At 36.7% G+C, this 23,997-nt stretch overlaps 1 protein-coding gene and 1 pseudogene across 1 annotated transcript in view; one reads left to right on the top strand and one right to left on the bottom strand.

Annotated features, from left to right (window-relative positions):
• Positions 1-2,109: 2,109 nt before the first annotated feature.
• PIP4P2 (phosphatidylinositol-4,5-bisphosphate 4-phosphatase 2) overlaps positions 2,110-23,997 on the bottom strand; it is a 55,139-nt gene continuing 33,251 nt past the window's right edge. The window contains exons 5-7 of the mRNA XM_055303484.1: positions 18,470-18,522; positions 4,508-4,598; positions 2,110-3,672 (exon numbers count right to left, since the gene is read on the bottom strand). Of these exons, the coding sequence (XP_055159459.1) occupies positions 3,529-3,672; positions 4,508-4,598; positions 18,470-18,522 (288 nt within the window). The 3' untranslated portion in view covers positions 2,110-3,528. The remainder of the gene's footprint in view (positions 3,673-4,507; positions 4,599-18,469; positions 18,523-23,997) is intronic.
• On the top strand, positions 23,388-23,797 carry LOC129495775 (nudC domain-containing protein 2-like; annotated as a pseudogene).

Below are 23,997 nucleotides of genomic sequence, written 5' to 3' on the forward strand. Positions count from 1 at the left end.
GGTCCTGGGATGAGTTCGGGTTTCCCGCAGGGAGGAGCCTGCTTCTCCCTCTACCTGTGTCTTTGCCTCTCTCTGTGCATCTCTCATGAATAAATAAATAAGAGCTTAAAAAAAGATAATCGAAGGATAATCGATGGCATTATTTACTCAAATACAATCAAAGTCTTTTCTATTTAAGAAAATCCGAATGCCAGAGAAAGTGGATGCAAACGTGTGTGTGCATGGTATAGTGCAGTGTTTCTCAGGAGGATGATTCAGGAAAACCTACATCAAAATCATCCAGAAGTTCTCGTTTTGAATGCAGTTGCCTACCCCACTTAAAACCCACATTTTCAGATCTGTAAGAGTGATACTTCAATTTCTTCTGATAAAACAGGAACAAGCATATGCGCCTTCTAGGCTTCCTGAGGCTATTTAACTGCACGTGCTGTGAGGCCAGCACTGTACCTTACACACGTCATTAGGATCTTCTAAATGACATATGTAGTCTTCAAAATGACGTGCTCAAAAATAACTGAGTGTGGTTCCATTTTTTCCCTTTTTTCTAAGAACTAGGCCATTTTTTACTACTTTGTACAGCAGGTACAAAAATATCCTTCCTTTCCTGATTAGTGACTGTGGTGTATTTCAAACAACATTTTCCCAGCACTTTCTGTGTTTATCTGTACTAGGCATTGGAAGGAATGCTTTATTTTAAATAAAACTGGGTATAAAGTCTCATAAATTTGGATGTAAAAATTTATATTAATTGATATAAGACTAAGCTTCGGTATAGGATCTGTTAACTATTATCTTTTATCACCCAAAGGTAACCCCTCTTAATGTTTTAGTGCTTAATTTGCCTTAGTTTTTTGAACACATACACATAAAATCATTTTCTTCAAAAAGTAGATTACACTGTGCATATTGATTTGTAATCTGATTTTGTCACACCTTATTTTGTGAACCATTTCCAATTCAATTAAATAAGAAATTTCATCATCTTGTTAATGACTACCTGTTATTTCACAATATAAGTACCATGATCTATTTCACCTATAACTTAGTTGAATTTTTAGACTTCTTACTTTTAATCTCTATTGTAAACAAAAATGTGATAAGTATTATTATACAAATATATTTGTTCTTTTATCCAGAACATCTTTAGGATAAATTCCTAGAGACAGAATTACGATGTCAAAGACTGTGTGTGTGTGTGTGTGTGTGTGTGTGTGTGTGTGTGTGTGTGTGTGTACTTTCTCGGATCATCAGCATTTCGGGGATTAATCGCTCTTTTTCATTCTTTGTTAATATAGTAGGTAAAAAATAGAATCTCTGTGTTTTAACTTACATTCTTTGATTATTAGTAAACTGAAAAGAAGTTCATGTTTATTACTTATAGCATTTCTTCTTTTATGAATTGCTTTTTTGTACCTTTAGTTCTTTCCTGTATTAAAAAGATTAACTCTTTCTACTATTGTGGAAATATAGTTAATTTTTCGGCTTTCGTTATGATTTTTTCACACAGTTCTTTTTTTCTTTTTATCATACAATCTATCAGTCCTTTTATGTGATTTGTTTTGAGGTTTTACTTAGAAAGTTTTTCTTTAACACAAGATTATATGGATATTCACTTATATATTCTGTAACAAAATATAAAGACTAAACCCAAGGAATAAAATTTTAACATACCAATTCATCCAATCATTTATTCATTCATGCAACAAATATCTACTGAACACAAATGCACTAGGTGCTGTTCTAAATGCTGAAGGTAAAGCAGTGAGCAAGGCCACCAAAGTTCCTACTATCATGGAATTATAGTCCAAAAGGAAAAAGATCATGCAGCATATAATTTAATGTGGGTTTGCTGTTACAATTAGTTAGCCATTAAGAAATAAATTAGATTCTTATTTCATACCTTACATCAAATGTATTACTAATGGATTTGAAATCTGTATTTCTAAAATGAAACCATGAAAATACTAGAAAAAAATAAGTGAATATTATATAAAGAAATATTACACATGTTCTTAAACACGAAAACTCCTTTAGAGTAATAACTCAAGGTAATTTTGGAAACAACATTTTATTTTTAAAAAATGGAAATATAACAAGGTAATTTTTGAACAATAATCTTTATTAGTGTATTTTCAAAGGTACATATAATCCTGAGCTACTGCATTTAAACATTTATCATTTACTCTTTAAAGTTTACACATATTTTGCTCCAAATTCTCTGATGAGTACATTTTTACACTAGTCAGGAACATAAATATTTAAATTATTATTCTTATCTCTGGAATAGCCAATTAATTTACTCATATTATCCCCTTATCTTAATTCTACTATATTAAAGGCTTTAGAACATTATTTCTCAATTAAGCAATTTCTTTTCCAAAACTGCAAAGATGGGCAGTGCGAGAGCTGATTCCTTAAATCTTAGTGAATTCTTAGAAAACTATGTTGTTTTTTTGTCTGTGATCTACTTTCTTGAATAAGTTGGGTAACTCAGACCAGCTATATTTGAGAAGAATGATAATCTAATCTAATCTCAACACTTTAGCTAGTGTAAAATGTCACAGGCTCTCTTCTCATATAAGTAGTCCATAATTAGCCCAGTAAGGAAAATTCACCATGATCCAATGTAAAGGGGGGCAACTTAAGGTAAATATATCTTTGTTCAAATGGTTATTATAAAACATGTTATGTGAAATACTTCCTCCAACATCTATAAAGGAATACATACAGCTGATTAACATTAAATTTCATAAATCTAGACCAGAACTTCTATTATTAGTAAATAAAAAAGCAGACAAAAATGAAAGACAAAAGTCCTGTGATCTTTGAGAAAAAAACATTTATCCAACATTTATCCAACATTATTTCCAACTGTGGACAAATAAATATTTTCATTCTTGTATTTTAAATTACTACCAAAATATTGTATCTTTCTACAAACAACAAAAAACAAGCATACAGTATCTAGAAATGGTTTTTATCTGACAAGAATGTCAAGTCTTTGAAGGTACACTCAATTTTTTTTTTCCTGAATAAGGTCACTATGATCTTAGGTTAAAGTTACAGTAAGCAGTTCAAGCAAAATGCATATTGCTTAGATTTTAAAGCGAGCAATTTTGATACTGTTTAACTAAAATGTGAGTATAAATGTGAAGCTATTGTAGAAATATTTATAAATACTCCTTGGGAATACTCACAGATCAACAAGTAATGGAACTGATTTAAAAATAATAATGGAAAGGTGATGTTACATGTAGTGTTTGGCAAATCCAAAATATCTTTAAGAGATGTAAAAGAACATGAAGACACAGTTTTATTATTTGGAGCTTTGAAAACCTAGCAGCAAAACAAACTGTTTGCATATAATGTAGTGCAATGAGCATTTGTTCATAAAACATTCCCAAAGTCTTGGAACTTTATACAGAAACCAGAATGGAATCCATTAGGATGAATGACTCAAAGATGCCCAGAGTAGCTTATCAAGAACTGCCAGATACTCTCACCTGCATCACCAAATTACAAGCAAGCTTATGCAAAACTATGTTCTGGGTAACTCACTCGTATGGCTCCCCAATAGCAAGCTCGGATAAGGCAAATTAAACCTAACAGATAAGCAATTGCCCAAGAAACATAGGTTGCATGAAATCGCCTTGCAAAATCTTGGGTGCCAACCTAAAATAAAAAGCAATATAATAACAAAAGATTAAAAACTTTAACCAAAGGTTTATTTAAAGAGCTTGTGTTGGCTTATATGTGATTTTTAGGAAATACATCCCTAAGGCCACAATATCCCTATGAAATATGAGTTGATACATTAGTGGACTATCACTGACAGAGTCAAATTTAGTAAGACAATACTGCCGGTTATATTAACTATGAATTTTATGCAAAAAAAAAAAAAAAGCCCACTTGAATGGTGTTTCTAAAAGTAAGTAAATCTGTCATCGAAACTCCTTAGTGTTGTATGACACAAGAGGAGTGTCTCTGATAATATGGGACCAGGTAGGACAAAGGAGAACGGGAGGTAAATAATAGCAAAAAAGATCAGTAACTCCTTCCTTCTCCTGGGGGAGAATAATCCCCACGCCAACTACTTAGCTTCAGTCTCCTCTAAAAATAAGCCATACGCATAATGATAATAAATCTGTGCTTAATTTAAATAAAAATGGTTTTCAGACCTCCATAGCTGATTGAGTAGTGCTTTTGCTTTGGTATGGGACTAAATAAAAACAGTGGGCTTTTGCTTAATGGATGGTGAAGTCCCCAATGTCAGGGACCTTCAGAGGAGTCCCCAAACACCATTTCACCAGATGGGCAAGCTCCATTCCAAACAGGTCCATAGATTGACTGGGCTTCAGATTGCCCACAGTCCTTCAGAAGTTTCTGGGACTGGTATGCCAGGGAGGCAGGCTCTTTGGGGATCACTGAAGGCTGTCCCAGGCCTCATCGATTACTACTGGTAAAGTTAAGAAGATAGAATTCTAACAGTGAGTAGAGTAATACTCACAGTTAATCCAACTCCAATGAAAATACATATCATTCCAATGGTAATATATGCACAGCAGCGTCTTCGTGGGAGTGCGCTACCCACTGAGGAACTGCAAATTCATGACAGCAGAAGAGAACATTACTGACATGCGGTTTCTCCATTTCATCTCTGTGACTACTTTTCTATGGCTTTAGTAATACATGTACTTCCATTTATTTCTTTGAGAGAGAAGAACATGCATAAAAACGTCCTTTTTAAGAAGTTAATATAATGATGAATGATAAATTATATTACAGTGGCTTTACACAAAGTTCAAGCCTTAGTTATTGACCGTATCCACAAAAGAACAGCTGCGATCAATAACGATATCCAAAGATAAAAACCCATTTCAAAAAATGTATTCTGAGAAGGAAAATATGTGCTATCTTAGAAATAGCGCTTCATTTTTTGCAGTTATAACATTTACTGCAGAAAATTTGAAAAGTAGAGTAAATAATAAAAAGGGACAGGAAAATTACCTATAAACCCACTACATAGGCACTTAGTATTTCAGCATATTTTTCTCCAGCTAGTTTTTTTTTAATTTACTAACTTAGTATATGCATTTTCCTATGTCATTGAATATTGTCAAATTGGAATTCCAATGGATGAATATAACCTGATTTAACAAATCCCCTACTACTGAACACTTAGAATTTTCATTACTGTAAATAATGCCAGGTAAACATCATTTTAAAAAGCATTCTGTTTAGTTTTCTTGGTTTTCTCCAAATTTCAAGATTAGGATTACAAAATCAATGAGATTAAACTTTTTAAAATCTTTTAATACATACTGCAAGAAGCCTATGGGAAATTCATAAAAGCCTATACTGTTGCCACACTTCTCAACTGAAATTTTAAATCCAACACTTTCGAGTTATTTACACTTTTAATTTTTGTAATTTTCAAAATGGTACAAGTATAGCAGAGAATCACACCACCAAATTAGCACTTTCTTTTCTTCCTAAGCATAAATATATTAACACACATCATGTAGGAGGCACTGTATTAGTGAATCAAATAATCAAGTATCTGATCTGCTTTTGCATGGCCAGTGTCAACATCATGCCTCGCACAGAGTAACGGCTCAAGGAAGGTACGCTGCATAAATAGAATAAATAAATGTATTACTTACTAGGCATACTTTAAAGATGTGCTATTCCAAAGAGGTTAATTTTGCATAACAGAAAAATAGCTTCCTTTAAGTTCTAAACCTTTTTTTAAAAAAATTAATGAATAATGTTTCAAATATATATCATCAACATTCCTAAATTCCTGAACTGAAACAAACATCTGGGCCACCTGGGGTCATCGTCATCACCATCGCATACAGCTTGCTACCTGGAGTTACCAGGACATGTAAGATTCACTGCCTTTATAGTTAGCCTTTAGACTACTTTTAGTTTTAATTCTTACACAGGGATTTGGGGGTTTTCCCTGCCTTTATGCCTCACAGCCGGCTGTCGTGTCCCATTTACCTGTGTATCTGCCTCTGGCAGTCTAATCTGCCAAGGATTGTAAACCAGCTCAGTTTATCAGATTGTGTGTTAAGGAAATCAAAAGGTCTTCAGTGAATACTGGAGCAGCTTTTCTGTGAGCCAAAGTACATTTATTTATTATTTAGTACATTAATTTCAGTGCGTGATTTATCTTTAGAAAAGCCATGCTCATTTCCCATCATCCCACCTACACAATCACTACCTCTAGGAGGTCTTCCCAGAAAAGAAAGACCCTACTGCTACCCTATAACTCCAGTGTCATATTATCATGGGGATAAAGTAATGAGCAACAGGCACCTACTGCATAGATTTAAAAATCTCATATGCATTTAGTACACGCATGGCATCTGCATGAGCTATGTCGTGCTGTTTTGCATGTGTTAAAACTTTGTATGTGTGGGTGCTGAACTATACTTCTGTGACTTGCCCTTTTTTGATTGCTTAACACTCTGTAGGAGACTCTTGCACACTCGTTATATGGAGATCTAGCTCATTTTCACAACTATCTTCTGTTATATGAAAGTACCAGTTTACTTATTCTCCCCGTTAATGCACAAAGGTTTGGTTGTGGCGTTTTTTGCCCCCCTTAATTTTTGGCTATTATAACAATGCTTTGAACACTCCTTTGTGTTTCGTACGTACACAGGCAGGAATTTTCTCAAACATATTCCTAGGAACAGAATTGCTAGGTTGTATTGTAGACATACCTCCAGCTTTCATAAATGCTCAATTTACACATCCCCACCATCTTCATACCAGAGCTTCCAATGTTCCATCCACATCAACACTTCAACACTGAGTATTGTTTTCATGCTTGACAATTTTATGGGTGTGAAGGGTATTTCACTGTGGTTTTAACATGATTTCTAGCAAAACTGAACATCTTTTCAAAGGCTAGTTGGCTACTGGTTTTCTTTTCTCTATTAATCACTTGTTCATTTTATTATCCCTTGGTTTTGGGGCTATCTTTAGCTTACGGACTCACAGATGATATTTATATAATTTGCATAGTATTCCAGGAAGTTTTCTATACTGTTTCTATCTTCTTTCAGCCTGTGGGTTTGTTTGTTCATTTTTTTTTTGTAAGATTAACCTTCACTTAAAAAAACAAAAACCATTATTAAACAAAGAGTTTTAAAATATTACTAAAACCCTTAACACAGGTTCTAAACCTGATAAAAGCACACATCAGAAAGGCTGCCAGTGCTAAATAAACTCCTGCCAGATGATGACCTGAAAGTGCCTAACACAAAATCTCTAAGGAACGTTTTCCAGATACATAATTTGTCCCTGGCTTGGCCATCCCCTCTTCAACTATCCACAAAGTCCTGCTGAAAGTATGCCTTTTAGCAGATTTTACAACAGGATGTTAAAATGTATGAACTATACAGGTTCTTGGTACCCACAATATTACCAAGGTGTTGTTGTTGTTGTTTTAATTTCTGATTCCAACACTTGGTCACAGAAGTGAAGTATTCTCTTTCGTCAGTTCTCGATCACGTGTGATTCAAGTGCACGCAAGACCCAATAGTTCTCAAGAGGCAGAAGCCTGAGAATTGCGAGGTGAACCTGTCTAGGAACTTTCTCCAGCCACCCGAGGGGGGCTGCAGGGGGACCTCAGCCCAGCAGAGGGTGCTAGGAACATCCTGCTCCAGGACCGCAAAGCTCATGCAGATGTGAGTGAGCTCACCGACTGCCTCAAACCCATGGCTCACAGACTGTGTCAATAGCTGAGCGAATTCTTGGTTCTTAAAATTTTTTAAACTACACCCACCAGGGGTCTTGTAAACAGTCAGTGGGGTGAAATCTGTGACGGTGGTTTTAGTTCTGACTTGGCACATAGATGCTGCTGTCCCTGAGGATTCTAAGCCTGTGGGTTTTAAAATTCATTTTGAATAACATGTTTCGATAATAAGTTTTTATTCATGAAATTAATGTATTCTAACATAGTAAAAATTATCCATGTTTTCCTTTCAGGTTTCTTCTGCCTTGTGTAAGAAATTCTTTTCTACCTGTCACAAAAATATTTCTAAAATCTTCTAAGAGTATTAGAATTTACTTTTTCATATTAATGTCTTGGTGTACAAGAGCACAGTCCTTATAATTATAAATTTTTATTTCACTTATTTTGAAGTCATATTATGTGGTTCACACAAACCCAGAATTTATGCATCTGTTTTTTATTTCTTTTTTTTATTTTTTTTTTTGCATCTGTTTTTTAAAATTTATTTATTTATTTTAAAGTAAGCTCCATGCCCAGTGTAGGTAGGCCTTGAACTCATGACCTTGAGGTCCCGTGCTCTACCGACTGAGCCAGCAGGAGCCTCCAGAATTTATGTTTTTGATGGAGTGACCATAAAATCATTCTTTTTACCCTAAAACACATGAGATATACTCAAGGTACCTGCTAAGATGCTAGAATAGAGACATCCAGTATACAGTAGCTTAAAAAGTTTATTTCTCTTGCATATAAGATTTCAAAGATAAATGTACAGCTTCAGGCTGGAGAAACAGCTCTGTTCTGGGATTAACTGCTCTTGCCAGACAACAGAGGTGACAAGTCTCCTGCTGCAGATGCCTTTTCCAGCCAAATGGAAGGCAAAAACAAGCAGTTTTGCCTTAATTTGAACACATGGCTACAATCTTCTTCAAGAGAGACTAGAAAATGTGGTTAGCTGGGTGGCCAGTTAGAGTTTGAAAGTTCTTCTGGTAAAATAAAGAAGAGAACAGCATTCTGTTCTTTTAAGTGATGTTAATATTATTATTTTCATGTTGGTTAGTGTTGCATGGTGTAGCTTTCCTTTGGTGAGGGTTTTGTGATTTGACCTTTTTTCTCTCCTTTTATCTTCATCCTATGTTCTTGTATTTCATGGGTTTCTTCTTCAAACTGTACATGGACTTCAGGCTAGTCTGATAATTCCTGGAACGTCTTGCTGACAAGTCCAAGTCTAATTACATATAATCTGACAGCAGATATATATGTGGATTATTTCTGCTATCTTATTTTGGCTTTCTATAGTTTCTGTATTTTCTATGCTTCTCCACCCTCACTTCTAGACTTCTTGTGGCTTGACCATGATTCTTTGATTTCATTTTCCACCTACTATTTAGAAAGTTTTACAATTTATTTCTACTAATTTAGCAGAAATTTTTAACATACATAACATTTAAAAACCAAAATCATTTAGCAAATCTACCCTCCCAATATGGAATCACAGAAAGCGTTAACTTCCAAACTTCTACTCCCATCTTAGATGTTCTTGTTCCCAATATGTCAGTTCTCTTGTATTATTTCCCCAAATTCATTAGCATTAATATTCTCATTACTGCTGTTTTTGCTCTTTTATACAATGTTCCTGATGACTGTTTACAATATCTTGGTTCACCTTTTCTTTTTGCCTTGTAGAAATTTCCTTCAGGATATTTTCCATTTTCCCTAAGTTCATCTTTTAGCAGTTTCTTTAGTGAGGGTATCAAGATGGTAAATGTTCTGGATTTTTTGCTATTGTTGCTGTTTGTGGTGCATTGGTATGCATTTTAAAATACAGACCAATGCCTTCATTATTCTCTTATGGCTTAGGTTGGTCTATAATATCAGTTTGATACTTAATTTCTCTTAATACTTTTAAGTGTTTTTAAATTTGTTTTTTGGGTTTCATTGTTGCTGTTGAGATGTTTGCTGACAGAACCGGTACTTTTTTATAGTAAAAATCTGGGGGTGGGGAGCCTGGATGGCTCAGTCAGCTAAGCATCTGCCTTCAGCTCAGGTCATGATCTCAGGGTCCTGGGATCAAGCCCCACATCGGGTTCCCTGCTCAGCGGGGACCCTGCTTCTCCCTCTCCTTCTGCCCCTGTTTGTGCTGTCTCTCTGTCAAATAAATAAAATCTTTTAAAAATTCTTTAGAAAAAAAATCGGTCTTCTCTCTCTCTGCTTTTATTTATTATCTTCTATTTATCTTAGGTTTTCTGCAATTTCACTATAATGCACTTGCTTATTTTGCATGGATTTCAGTGTTCTTTTGGGATCTAAAGGTTCAGATCTTTCACAGATCTGAAAAATCTGTAGGGATTATCTCTTCAAAATGTCCCACCTCATTCTCCAGTTTTGCCTTCTTTTTTTTTTTTTTATGGTTGGTTTTGTTTGCAAACCTTTGTGTGTTTTTTATTTTTATAAATTAATTTTTATTGGTGTTCAATTTACCAACATACAGAATAACACCCAGTGCTCATCCCGTCAAGTGTCCCCCTCCGTGCCCGTCACCCATTCACCCCCACCCCCCGCCCTCCTCCCCTTCCACCACCCCTAGTTCATTTCCCAGAGTTAGAAGTCTTTATGTTCTGTGTCCCTTTCTGATATCTCCCACACATTTCTTCTCCCTTCCCTTATATTCCCCTTCACTATTATTCATATTCCCCAAATGAGAACATACACTGTTTGTCCTTCTCCGATTGACTTACTTCACTCAGCATAATACCCTCCAGTTCCATCCACGTTGAAGCAAATGGTGGGTATTTGTCGTTTCTAATGGCTGAGTGATATTCCATTGTATACATAAACCACATCTTCTTTATCCATTCATCTTTCGATGGGCACCGAGGCTCCTTCCACAGTTTGGCTATTGTGGACATGGCTGCTAGAAACATCGGGGTGCAGGTGCCCCGACGTTTCATTGCATCTGAATCTTCGGGGTAAATCCCTAACAGTGCAATTGCTGGGTCGTAGGGCAGGTCTATTTTTAATTCTTTGAGGACCCTCCACACAGTTTTCCAGAGTGGCTGCACCAGTTCACATTCCCACCAACAGTGTAAGAGTGTTCCCTTTTCTCCGCATCCTCTCCAACATTTGCAGCGTTGGTGGTATAGTGGTGAGCATAGCTGCCTCCCCAGTTTTGCCTTCTAAATCAGATATAATTCAGATGCCTCTCATACACATTTCTCTTAATATTACTCTTACCTGTGTGCCCCTGTTGGATTCTAGGTAATTCATTTACTTCTCTCTTCTAGCCCACCAAAAATTCAGTTTTCACCTTCACCCGTTGCTTAATCTGTCCATTCATTGCATTGTATTTTCTGTAAGTTTTATTGTTTTTTAAAAAATCTACGTGGTTGTTGTTTATGTTAAGTAAATGTTTTATTCTGAGACAGTTGTAGATTCATAAGCAGTTATAAGAAATGATACAGAGAGATCCCATGGGTTTTTATGCCATTTCTCCAATGGTAAGAACAGCTGGCAAACTACAGTATATTATTAGAACCAGGATGTAGGTACTGGTTCAATCCACTGACAGTCAGATTTCCTATTTTATTTATACTCATTTGTGTATGTGCGTATTTAATTTTATACAATCTTATCACATGTGTAGGTTTAAGTATCCATCACCACAGTAAAGATACAAAACAGTTCCAACACTACAAGGATCCGTTTATAACCACACCTGTGTCCCTCTGGTTTGCCCTACCCTTTGCACCCACTACATGGTCACTAATCTGCTCTCCATTTCTAAAATTTTACCATTTTAAATGTTAGATGAATGAAATCATACTGTAGGCAACCTCATGGGACTGTTTTTTTTTTCACTAGCATAGATTCATCCAAGCTGTTGCATATGTCTATACCTCATTCCTTTCATTGCTGAGTAGTATTTCAAGGTATGGAAGTACCACAGTTTGTTTAACCATTCACCCATGGAAGGACATCTGAGTTGTTTCCTTTTTTTTTTTTTTTAAATCTGAGTTGTTTCCAATTTGGGTCTATTAAGAATAAAGTTGCCATGAAAGCTTGTATATAGGTTTCTGTGTGTGCTTGGTCGTTTTTTTTTTTTTATGGACTGTTTTCTCACCTCTATTTTTTTTAAACCTTTTATACACGGTTGTAACATATTCTACAATAGTTATATCTGAAGTCCTTGGGAATCTAATTATACTGTTTGTTTCTGATGCTGATTCTGCTTATAGTCCCTTGCTTCCTCATGTGGTTGGTAACTTTTGTTGATAATTTATTTTGGCAGTTCTGAATATAAGAAATCCATAAGAATGGTTTAGGGGAGGCTTCACCCACAGAGAATTTTCATTTGCTTTTCCCAGGTTCCCTAGAATGATACAAACCCTAAACCACTTTAAATTGATGTCAGAGACTGGCTTTTCCTAGACCACATAAATGAAGTAAAATATAAGGCTCATCAAATTTCTACTTTGTAACATTCCTTTTCTGGTAGATTTTTTTCCCTACCCACTCTTTTCATGAAGAACAGCCTTAAGTATTTTTTCCACATTCTGGGAGGCCAAGGCCTTCCTCTCATTCTTCATCTGAACATTGAAACCCAAGGGCCCAGATCACCAGTATTGGCAAATACCCTCAGGATACTTGAAATGACAGCCATGATTGTCCTTTCCTCTTTATTTCCCATCCCTGGGTATTTTCTTAACTTTTATATGAACTGAACTATGCATTTAAAAGAATGTTTGTTATAGTTAACTAGTTCTCTATGTTACTGGATATGAAAGCCAAGAGCCTCTAATATACAAAACATGGACAAGGAATCTCCCAAAAGCAAGAGATCCTGCAATACCTCCCAAACATCTAAGGTTAGTAACTTTTCCCTTCACAATATTCCCCCCATGGGCCACAGGCATTATAAAGGACATCTGGAAAATGAAGACGGTGCCAATCAATGTTATTTACAGCACAACTTGCAGATGAGGTAGCCAGGGAAGGTTTTATTAGATATAGCTTAAGGACAGGATAAGATGTAAGAGAAGAGATGAGTAAGCTAGTAAGTAATCTGAGCAGGTAACAGTGACATTGTTCAGGTTTGAAGAACATAAGAATTTTGTTCAAGAAACAAGCAGCAGTGTAACTTTTCTTTCAGAGAAGGCTTCTGTAGGTGAGTAGTAGAGTAGTAGAATCAAGGGTTATAGTAGGAGTTAATTTGTGAAGTTAAGTAGGGGTTTTCCAAGTATATAGGAAGGAGGAACGGACTAGGCAGGCTGTCTGAGGTCTAGCAGGATGAGATTTAGGGACAGAAGCAAGAAACTGTATTGTATATTTATGGAATTTGAATATTTTGAGGCTGGTACATAGTAATTTGTGTATGAAGATGGAAGAAAGCATAATAAAAGCATCACTAGATAGATAAGGCAAATACCTAAAATTGGAGGGTTGTATATACCTTGCTAAGAAGTTTGGAGTTTGATTTTGGATTTTAGGCAATGGGCCTATAATAGTCCATATGGTGCCTTTATATCAATAGGTAAAATACGTCCTTCTTCAGGATACTTTATATGCCACAAATAGACAAGCCTGGGATAATAATGAAAATAACACCTCGTGCAATATACAGCCTGTACAACTGTACACCACGACCATGAATTTTGGAGCTACTAAAAGATTTAGAGCCAGAGTTTAAAATCATATTTGTACCTGGGCCATTACTCTAATAAATAGAAAAGAGAACGGCAAGGCTAAAGGCCAACAGATAAATTAGAAAGCTGTTACAACAGTCCTGGAGAGGGATCCTAAATGTATGAACTAAAGTAGGAATAGTGGGAATAAGAGATCAGAACTGAAATGTCAAGAGAGGGAAATGATAGGACTTTTTTCCATCTGAATATGGGGAATAAAGATACATTCAGATTTCTGGCTTGGTCTGCTGGGCAGATGGGATAACATTCATTAGTGAAATATATTCATCAACACACACGGAATCTTAGTTTGCAGAGTGTAAGGAAGTTGGGTATGTAGGTTTGAGATACCTATGGATGGACGTCCAGATTGAAATAATCATAGGGAAAATGGTGAATACAGGCTGCATATTTATTATCTGAAGCTCCAAAGACAGACCCGAGATGATTTAGTGGCTTTTGGTTGTGATTTAATGGCATTTATATGACAGACGAAACTATGAGAAAACCAAGATCTAGTGTGGTAAAGTTGCAACCCTGGAGAAAAACAGTACTTAACTACTTGGAAGAGAAAGTGAAATCAACAAAGGAAATAGCACAGGAATGTTCTCAGAAGTGGGAAGAGAGCAGGACAAAGTGGTACCTGGAAACTGAGAAAATAACAAATTTTAAGGAAAAAACCAGGATGATCCACAGAACCAAATACTGACTACAGAGAATATAAGCAGGATGAGGACTGATCAGATCTATCAAAGTTGCCATTGGGACATGAATTTTATAAAAGCAAATTCAGGGACCCAGCGGGGATGATGGCTAATTGCACTTCACTCCAGATGGAAAGGGTGCCATGATCAAACAAGGAATAAGCACCGAAGGGAAGAGAACTGCCTCCTTCTGAGAAGAGAAAATGAAGGACGCCCAGATACAGGGGGTGTATGGGCAGGCAGCGGGAAGACGGAGCGTGCACGGATAGTCTCAGTCGGACACAGAAGGCAGCTCCCCTGCTGAGGCTGCAGGACAGGTGGCGGAGCGCTGGGAGTTTAAGAGGGATGGGAGAAGGATTTAAGCAGGGACAGGGATTTAATCAAAAAGGAGTGTCCAGCAAGGGTTTCGCTGAAGTGCACAGCTGTACATTTGTAAAAAGATAACCAATACGGAATTATTTTCAGATGTCAGTTATCTTGGTAAAGGCAGGGCGGAGCCAAGGCTATACTGATCAAGGATCGGTGGTTTGAAAAGTAGATGGATATGAATTTCAAGGGATGAAGATTTAGACAGTCTAGCACACCTAGAGTCTCTTTATATCTACTATGTTCAAAGTGAATTTGGCATGTGTCTGCCAGACATAGTTCTTCTAGATGCTAATTCCCTATCTTAGCAAATGGTTCTATAGCCTGTCAGAAAGTCGTCCTTTACCCCAACTGCTCTCATACCTTCACATTCAATGCTCTCTGCTCCATTTCCTTAATGTCACATCTATATACCTTGACTCCACTGTACCTCTGCACAGGTAGCTCCTTCCTGCCTCTGCAGGACCCATCCTGCCTTCTTTTGTCACATGATTCCCACTCATCTTTAATAACCTATTTCATATACCATCCGCCCAACTGGAAGCCCTCTCTTCAAGTCCCCTTTCCCTCTAATCTGGGTTCGGGGCTCTGAAAGCAGAAAATGCAAGATGTAGCTCTTTCAAAGCACTTAAAACTTTACTGTACTTGACTATTCTCTCCCCTATACCCACAAGAATAAGTTCCCCAAAGACAAGGTTACATCCTTTATTTCAAGCATATGGTACCTCGCACAAGACTGTCTACTCAATTCATGGATAATCATAAAAGAAAGCACGAAACAGCAAAATAAAAGAGAGTAAGAGCCTACTATCGTTTAAATGTCAGGGGATGATCCACAAAGGAGTATGTCAGTGATATGGAGAAACGATATCCAATAGTAATTATCACGGATTAAACCAGCCTCTTTACCAGTCTTAGGTCTATTATAACGATGTGGACCAAGTACTATTTCAGCATGCTAGGACTACAGCTCCTGTCCCGCAGTGGCCACAAGGTGCCCAGCTCACCGAAAGAGCAAGCTCACCCCAGTGGGCAACAGTGACATGAAAAACTGCTTCTTGGTCCCTGGAGCCACTGGGGCAAGCTTTCCTGCACGTGTTTTGTGATGGTTTCATAGCAATGATTTAGTAACCTCTATAACTTCAACATAGTTTTAGCGCGTTTTATACTTGTGTTTAAAGAAGTAAGATTCCTGGGGCGGCTGGGTGGCACAGGGTTAATTAAGCATCGGACTCTTGGTTTCAGCTCATGATCTCAGAGTCATGGGATCAAGCCCACTTTGGGCTCCATGCTCAGTGCAAAGTCTGCTTAGGATTCCCTCTTCCCTTCCCTTTGCCCCTCCACCCCCCCCAAATAAATAAATAAATCTATTAAGAAAATTTAAAAAAAAAGAAAGAAGATTCCTTAGAATCTTATCTCAACAGTTGACTCATCATTTTGTTATGAAGAAGAACATTCAGAGAAAACAAATGTAGATACAAGCCATGAGCGTTCATGTGATAACAGCATCTTTACTCAAATAAGTAACAGATGCCCTGAGTCCTCCCATGTTTAGCATGTGATTCCAATTCCATAAACGTTCCTTTAAGAGTGATTTTAAGCAGATTTATTCCATGTGAATTTCTATGCACACTGTTCCTTAAGTAACTGATACAAATTCTTAACATGAATACACTGTCTTGTGGAATTTTAACCAATCATAGACTATTTGGACATTCAACGTTTCTTTATTATTAGCAAAGTATTGCCACTGTTCTAAAACACTTACCCAAGCAAATCACTTAAGCAAAATCCTTAATCTCACTAACAGTTCCTCATCTGTAAAATGAGGATAATAATTCCTGTGTTCCAGGATTGCTGGAAGGATTACAGCTAGTAGATCTCTGTGTATAAAGTAACCATCACTGTACTTAGCATACAGTCTACTAATCACAAGAAGTTTCTGGTTTTTATCTTCCGTAGATTTTTATTTGATTTTTTTAAAGACTTTATTTTTTTTTAGAGAGAGAGAGAGAGAGAGAGAGTGCTAGTGTATGCATGCACCACAAAGGGGCAGAAGGGGAGGCAGAGAATCCCAAGCAGTTTCCATGCTGAGCTCGAGCCTCACATGGGGTTCAATCTCACAACTCATGAGATCATGACCTGAGCTGAAACTAAGAGTTGGGTGCTTAATGGACTGAGCCACGTAGGTGCCACAGAATTTTTAATTCCATAGAATTTTTCATCCAATTTAATCTTTTTGGTGAAGATATTTGCAATTTAATTTTTTTCATTTTTGTGAAAATATAGATAACGCACAAAATATGGATCATTCACATATTTTCACATACATGTGAATGGAAGTGTCTCTCAAGTATATCTTTTTCTGTGTAGTATTTGAGGTTATCCACTTTGCTTCTCATGTACAGATTTCTACTGGATTCGACAAAGTCAAGAATTCAGTTGATTAATTTCACAAATAAATAAAAAAAAAAAGGAAATGTCTGTTCTTCTGAACCTAGAAATACGCTGTGAAGAAGTTATCCTTACAAGGCTATATTCAGTTGGAATTAGATCCAGCAGAGATAAACGGAGAAATTTTGTTACACATACTTTACTCAGACACTTCTCAGTTCTTTTCTCCCAGAAATCATTAGGAATCCCTCAAAACAGATAAGGTGTTTATATCATACTAGGGATCACACTGATTAAACTATGTACTCATATTTTCAGTTTTAAAAGCTGAACTGTCAACCCGCTGCAGTTTAATTTCCGTAGCTAAAGTTACAGTTCACACATATAAGTGGAGAACAATAATTTTTAAATTAAAATTTTGTTATCAAAATAAATATTGTGCAGAAAGAGTTCATATATAGCAGGCCTGAAACAGGTATCCTTAGAAAGGTCTGCTTTCAAGATTGACCCTTGGCTGGCATCTGTGAACCTAAATATCTAAAACGTTCCCACAATTCCCTAATTGATAAGAGTGACCTACTGTGCCTAAATTGTTTATGCAAACAATATGATTTATGCTGAATACCTGCTTTCTTTCTGAGAGTTTAGAAATTTGGTGTGTGCTATGCAGTAGGTGCCGATGTGACCAGCCCCCATAAAAACCTTGGACACTATCTCTAATGAGCCTCTTCAATTGATAATATTTCACCTGCGTTGTGGCAATTCCCTGCTGGAGGAATTAAGCCCTTCATGTGTGACTCTACTAGGAGAGGACTCTTGGAAACTTGCACCTGGTGTCCTCCAGACTTTGTCCCCTGTGTCTTTTTCTTTTGCTGATTTTGTTTTGTGTAATAAATCATAGCTGTGAGTACAAATATACACTAATTCTTATTAATCCTCCTAGAAAATCATATTATCTTGGGGTGATCTGGGGACCCACCCCCAGCAGAGCTGCCCTAATATGTCTTTAATCAAAATATCTCCAATTTTTTTTTACCATTTTTATACCACCTTTTGTAAATTTCCTTAGGTACGCTATTTAGGAATAGAGGAAAATACACTGAGTAGTTAAGATACATAAAAAATTACATAAACTTTGCTCTCAGAGAATAGTCTCACTAGACAGGAAATTTAAAAAGCTAACAACTATCTAATTATAAACTTCCAAAAAACTGGTGCTTCTCCTAAATTACAGTCCATTTTTTAAATATAAATTTTAGATTATTTGCTATAGATTATAACCTCTTAGGGCATTTGTAAATCCTCACTGGGTTACTGGTAATATTAGTAATTTCTTTCCTAGAAATTGATTTCCCTTTAGAGAGTGATAATCAAGCCCAATCATTTTCATTTCAAAATGGAACATATTAATCAGCTTAAAGATATGTTTTTTTTTTGTCTTGGAAAGCATAAATATATTAAGTATGCATTCATCCCATGGTATATCTTCAAACCAAAATCTACCATAGTAAGAATTCTGCTCTTTAAACTGTTCTCAAGTACTTCCCAGTAGCATTTCCAATGGTAGTAAAACTTACATTTTTTTGCAGTGTGGGCATTTTGCCAGAGTGTTGAACCTCAGTTCCATCCACTGTAAATAAAAAGAAAAGATTGAAAAGAAAAACAACTGAAAACTATCCAATCTGATAAGATGTTTCTTTTAGTTCAAATGTTATCAGGGATCACAGCAGAAGCAACCCCCTTCTCATGGTTATAGGAGCTTTTCCCCTCCAATACTTCTTCCTTTCCCTTAAAATAAAGTTTGGGATTCTCCTCTGCAGCAGTTCCCATGACTTGTCCAAAGTTCTGACGCAATCTAGGTTGACTTTACAACGAAATCTGAACGTAATGCTGTAATTCGGGTCATTTCTTTCAGCTTTATGTCTCAGTTCACTCTCAAGGAATAAAAATATATTTCATGGACCTTCAAAGATGTTTAGCCTTTAAATCTTGAGGACTAAGGGCTCCTGGGTGGTTCAGTTAGTTAAACATCTGCCTTTAGCTCAGGTCATGATCCCAGGGTCCTGGGATTGAGCCCAAACTTGGGCTCCCTGATCAGAGGGGAGTCTGTTCTCCCTCTCCTTTTTTTTTTAAGATTTTATGTATTTATTCATGAGAGACACAGAGAGAGAGAGAGAGAGAGGCAGAGACACAGGCAGAGGGAGAAGCAGGCTCCCTGCAGGGAGCCCGATGTGGGACTTGATCCCAGGACCCCAGGATCATGCCCTGAGCCAAAGGCAGACACTCAACCACTGAGCCACCCAGGCGCCCTCTCCCTCTCCTGCCCCGGCCCCTCACCCCTGCTTAGGCTCTCTCTTTCTATCTCAAATCAGTAAAATCTTTTAAAAAAAAGTCTTGAGGACTAGTCTTTTAAATATATGGATATTTAAATTCATTACTAAAACACATTATTTATAATCTAATTATGCAGAAGTCCACAAAGTAAACAAAACACATGAGATGTATAGAGAACTCAAGTCAGGCAGCTGCTCTCTGTTCTGTCCTTGCTTACTCTATGTAATAAAAAGATATTCCTTCTATGGTGCAAATTTTCTTCCCTGTAAATGTAGGTAATAGAAGGGGCTACCTTCCTTGTTATTGAGATACTTGAAATGGTTTATTGGTAGGGGGTTATAGCCTTTGAAAGGATGTGCAATATAAATTTAAAGTAAATCTTAATCACAAAATGTCTATTTAAAAATGCTTTATTTCAAAAAAAAATGCTTTATTTCATTTTCCACTTTGCTTACTTTTCTATATTCCTCTTGCAAAGGGTCTATTTCCTTTAGAGTTTTAGGAGAATTCCTTTAAGTACTTCAGTTTGATCACCAAAACAACTTTTCTTTTATTAAAAATAATTTTTGTTTAAGATTCCAAATCACATCTCTTTCCAAACCTTCCAGTTCTAGGTATAGCAGAGCTTCAATAAATTATCCATGTCGAAATGTTTTCCACACCATAGAAGATAACTTTCAGAAAGCATTTGATGTGTAACAGTTTCTTTTTCTTTTTTAATTTTTAAAACCTATTGATTTTAAAGAAAAAAACAAATATTTTCCTAGACTTCCCCTTCTTCATTCTTATTGGAAACCTCAAAGAAAGTTAGTTAACCTGGAAATGATCTCAGTCACAGTAGGCACATAGAGTCTCCTGATAAATAAACTAGGGATGAAACTCTACATGAATGCTCATTCTCTTTTCAAAATAATTATTTTTCAACATCTAAGAATGCCAAGCCAAGGCTACACTTTTTGTTCCAGTGCCAGTAAGTCTTTTTTTCATACTTTTGTAACAAGTTAACTTACTGCAAAGCTTAATAGTAAAAATGCCAGAATTCATGTGCTAAACAAAAATTTCCTGAGTTCTACAGAATATAAAGAAGTGGGGCAGCCCGGGTAGCTCAGCGGTTTAAGCACCGCCTTCAGCCCAGGGCATGATCCTGGAGACCTGGGATCGAGTCCCACATCGGGCTCCCTGCATGGAGCCTGCTTCTCCCTCTGCCTGTGTCTCTGCCTCTCTCTCTCTCTCTCTCATGAATAAAAATAAAAATCTTTAAAAAAAAACAAAAAAGAATATTAAGAAGTGAAGAATCCAGAAATCTTACCGAGTACTTTTTTTTTCACAGGCCCAACAGGCCCAACCACCCCAACCTGAGGTGGATGAGGTGATGAGTACTTTTTTTTTAGAGAGAGAGAGAGAAAGAGAGAGAGAGAGAGAAGGTGTGAGAGGGGCAGAGGGAGGGAAAATCTTAAGCAGGCTCCATGCCTAGCAGAACCACGCTGAGATCATGACCTGAGTCAAAATCAAGAGTTGGACGCTTAACTGACTGAGCCACCCACATGTCCCTTTTTTATGTTACTGTATTTAGTTTTAGGACAGATGCTGAACTTGTAACATCATTTCAAATTTTATTTACAAATAACAAATTTAAGTTTTTCATAGTTAAAAAAAACAAAGTAGTTAAGGAAGCAGTTATGAAACCCTTGAGCAAAGAGGAACTCAAAATCCAAGCTTAAAATTGGCATAAGAATTCCATAATTTTAAATAACTAACCTAAGGAGATGATTTAGTCCAATATTATCATTTAATCGTGTTCTTCATTTCAGCATAGATTAATCATGGTGAATTCAGTTATAACTGGCAAACAACTAAGACCTTATTATGTAATTAGTAAATTATACAGCCAGCAACCTAACATGTTGGGTTTTGTTATCTCCCAGTATTCACTTAAATGCAGCAAACTAAGAACAGAAGAACATCTATTATTAGAAATAATTTTGCCATAATCTATTCAAGTGAATGCAAATACCTGTGCTTTTGAAAGGAAGTTGATTTCACTACTATTCCTTTATCTAAAATGCAGCCTCTGTACTCTTAGAATCTTATTACTAGAACTTCAATAGGGGGAAAAATTATCTATTTTCCATCAGAAGATTAAAGGCAACTTCTCTAAAACTCAATCATTTTTAGTACAGGTCATCCAATATTTGACTTATTTCTAACTGTTCTATGTAACAGATAAACTTAGTTTCCCCAAGATATACTTTTTAAATCAATCTTAGAAGGCCATAAGAAAGTTATACTGCTAAAAATGAATTCTTTGATAGTACCTTACTGGATTTTATTTTTTTAAGGGATACAATAGGTAACGGATGTCATTACTTTGAATTATGCAAGTTAATATCGTTACTATCTGCTATGACACCAAACCATATGTCCTATGTCCAAATAAGGAGAATCTGACCCTGACTGAAGGTACTACACAGGCTCATTTCAGAGCAAAGTTTGAATCATCATCTATGCTTCAGGCATATATTGTAGATTGTGTTACGTTTTTATTGGGGCATGCCAACCCCATAGTCAAGTATTGGTTGACAAACCATCTGGACCTGCTTTATCAGCAACAGAGAACACCTGCCCCCATAGAAATGCAAAATTAAACTCCACTGGGCCAAAGGCAGGCGCCAATCCTGGAGACCAGGGATCGAATCCCATGTCAGGCTCCCGGTGCATGGAGCCTGCTTCTCCCTCTGCCTATGTCTCTGCCTCTCTCTGTGTGACAATCATAAATAAATAAAAAAATTTTAAAAAAAAAAAGCTACTTTTAGAAGTTAGTCTCTGGATTGTACATTACTTTAGTAATTTTCTCCCAGGGTGTATAAGGATCTAAATGGATAAATTACCTTTATAAGTGATAAAAAAATCATGTCACATACATATCTTTTAACCTGTCAGTTTGGATCATTCTCTAGAATTCACTGCCAGATGATTTCAAAAAATTAAACAAGAATTTTTAACAGTCGTCTTTGATTTTCCTTTTTACCTCATTCCCTTATCTACCCTACTGTCAGTATGTCAATTCTCTCTGAAAATCTTTATGCTATTCCCATCCATCATCTTCACTTTTCTGGATAATAAAAGCTAAACATCTAGTCTTGTTCCTCATCAGGCTTGTCCCTATGCAATCCATTCTATACACAGCATCCATTTATACAGAATTAATTATAAAGCTCTACAAAGCTTCCCATTACTCTTAGGATAGTGTCACTTCCTCCAGGCTAGGTACTTCCATGCCGTACATTAAGAACACTCTGTTATTTCCTACTGTAATCTAACACATTTCATATCATTCTTAATCATTTAATTGTCTTTCTTCTCCAATCAGATTAGAAAACTCCATGAGGGCAGGAAATGTACGTTCCTGTTTCCCCAGCATATAGCCCAGTGCCTGGTATGCACTCAGTGTGTTTTTGTGAACATATGAAATCAGCTCACTTATAATGTGGCTATAAGATTACCCATGGCAAGGATTTAGAATACAAAATATAACTGAACAAAATGCAAATGTAAGGTAATTATGGAGGGAAGTTCTCCTAAGTTGAAATCTGTTTTGAAGATTTAAAAATAGTATCTTGGGGATCCCTGGGTGGCGCAGTGGTTTGGCACCTGCCTTTGGCCCAGGGCGCGATCCTGGAGACCCAGAATCGAATCCCACGTCGGGCTCCTGGTGCATGGAGCCTGCTTCTCCCTCTGCCTATGTCTCTGCCTCTCTCTCTCTGTGACTATCATAAATAAATTTTAAAAAAATTTTTAAAAATAAATAAATAAATAAAACAAGCAAATAAATAAATAAATAAATAAAATTTATTAGATAAATAAATAAATAAAATAAATAAAACAAAAGTAACAAGACAATGAAACAAAGGGAAATGAAACAAGTTATGGAAGATAATGACTAGTGTAGTTCCCTTGTAAAATACCAGGATTGATACATTATCTAGAAGACTACCAATAGTATCTCAAAATATAATTTGTTCACATATAAGAAAGAAAATAATAAATATATTTAACTTAGTCAAATCACTTGATGTCTATCAATTTGTACAGAGTGTATTGCCCTGTGTTAAAGCAGTATAACCTCGCTCCCTGGGGCTGCAGTGGGGAAGCTACTGGAGAATGTTGGCCCTGTTTGAGGAGCGCAGTGGGGTGGTTCCATGTGGGATGCTGTGGGGCCAGTGGTACCAGACCTTGGAGGAGGTATTCACTGAAGTTCAGGTGCCGCCAGGCATGCCTATGCAGGATATCCAGTGTGGCCTACAGAGTCAGCACGTGCCACTGGCCCTGGGTGGTTGCAAGATGCCTAAGGGCAAGTTCTTTGATTCTACGACAGCTGATAAGGAAACAGAAGAATGGTCCATATTGTTCACAAAGACAAAAAGAGATGCAGCAAATTGCTGGATTTTTCTAGAATAATGAATATGCACCTGAGCCCTGCGTGTTAAGACTAAATGCAGAAAAAACTTACATTTGACTTCAGTGGAGCAGAGATCTCAGGAAACTACACTAAAGGTGAACCAGATTTCTCAAATCTTTTTTTTTTAAGATTTTATTTATTTATTCATGACAGACACAGAGAGAGAGAGGCAGAGACAGAGGCAGAGGGAGAAGCAGGCTCCATGCAGGGAGCCCAACGTGAGACTCGATCCCAGGTCTCCAGGATCACGCCCTGGGCCGAAGGCAGGCGCTCAACCACTGAGCCACCCAGGCTGCCCAGATTTCTCAAATC

Source organism: Nyctereutes procyonoides, unplaced genomic scaffold (genome assembly GCF_905146905.1).
Source record: "Nyctereutes procyonoides isolate TBG_1078 unplaced genomic scaffold, NYPRO_anot_genome, whole genome shotgun sequence".
Classification (NCBI taxonomy): Eukaryota; Metazoa; Chordata; class Mammalia; order Carnivora; family Canidae; genus Nyctereutes; species Nyctereutes procyonoides.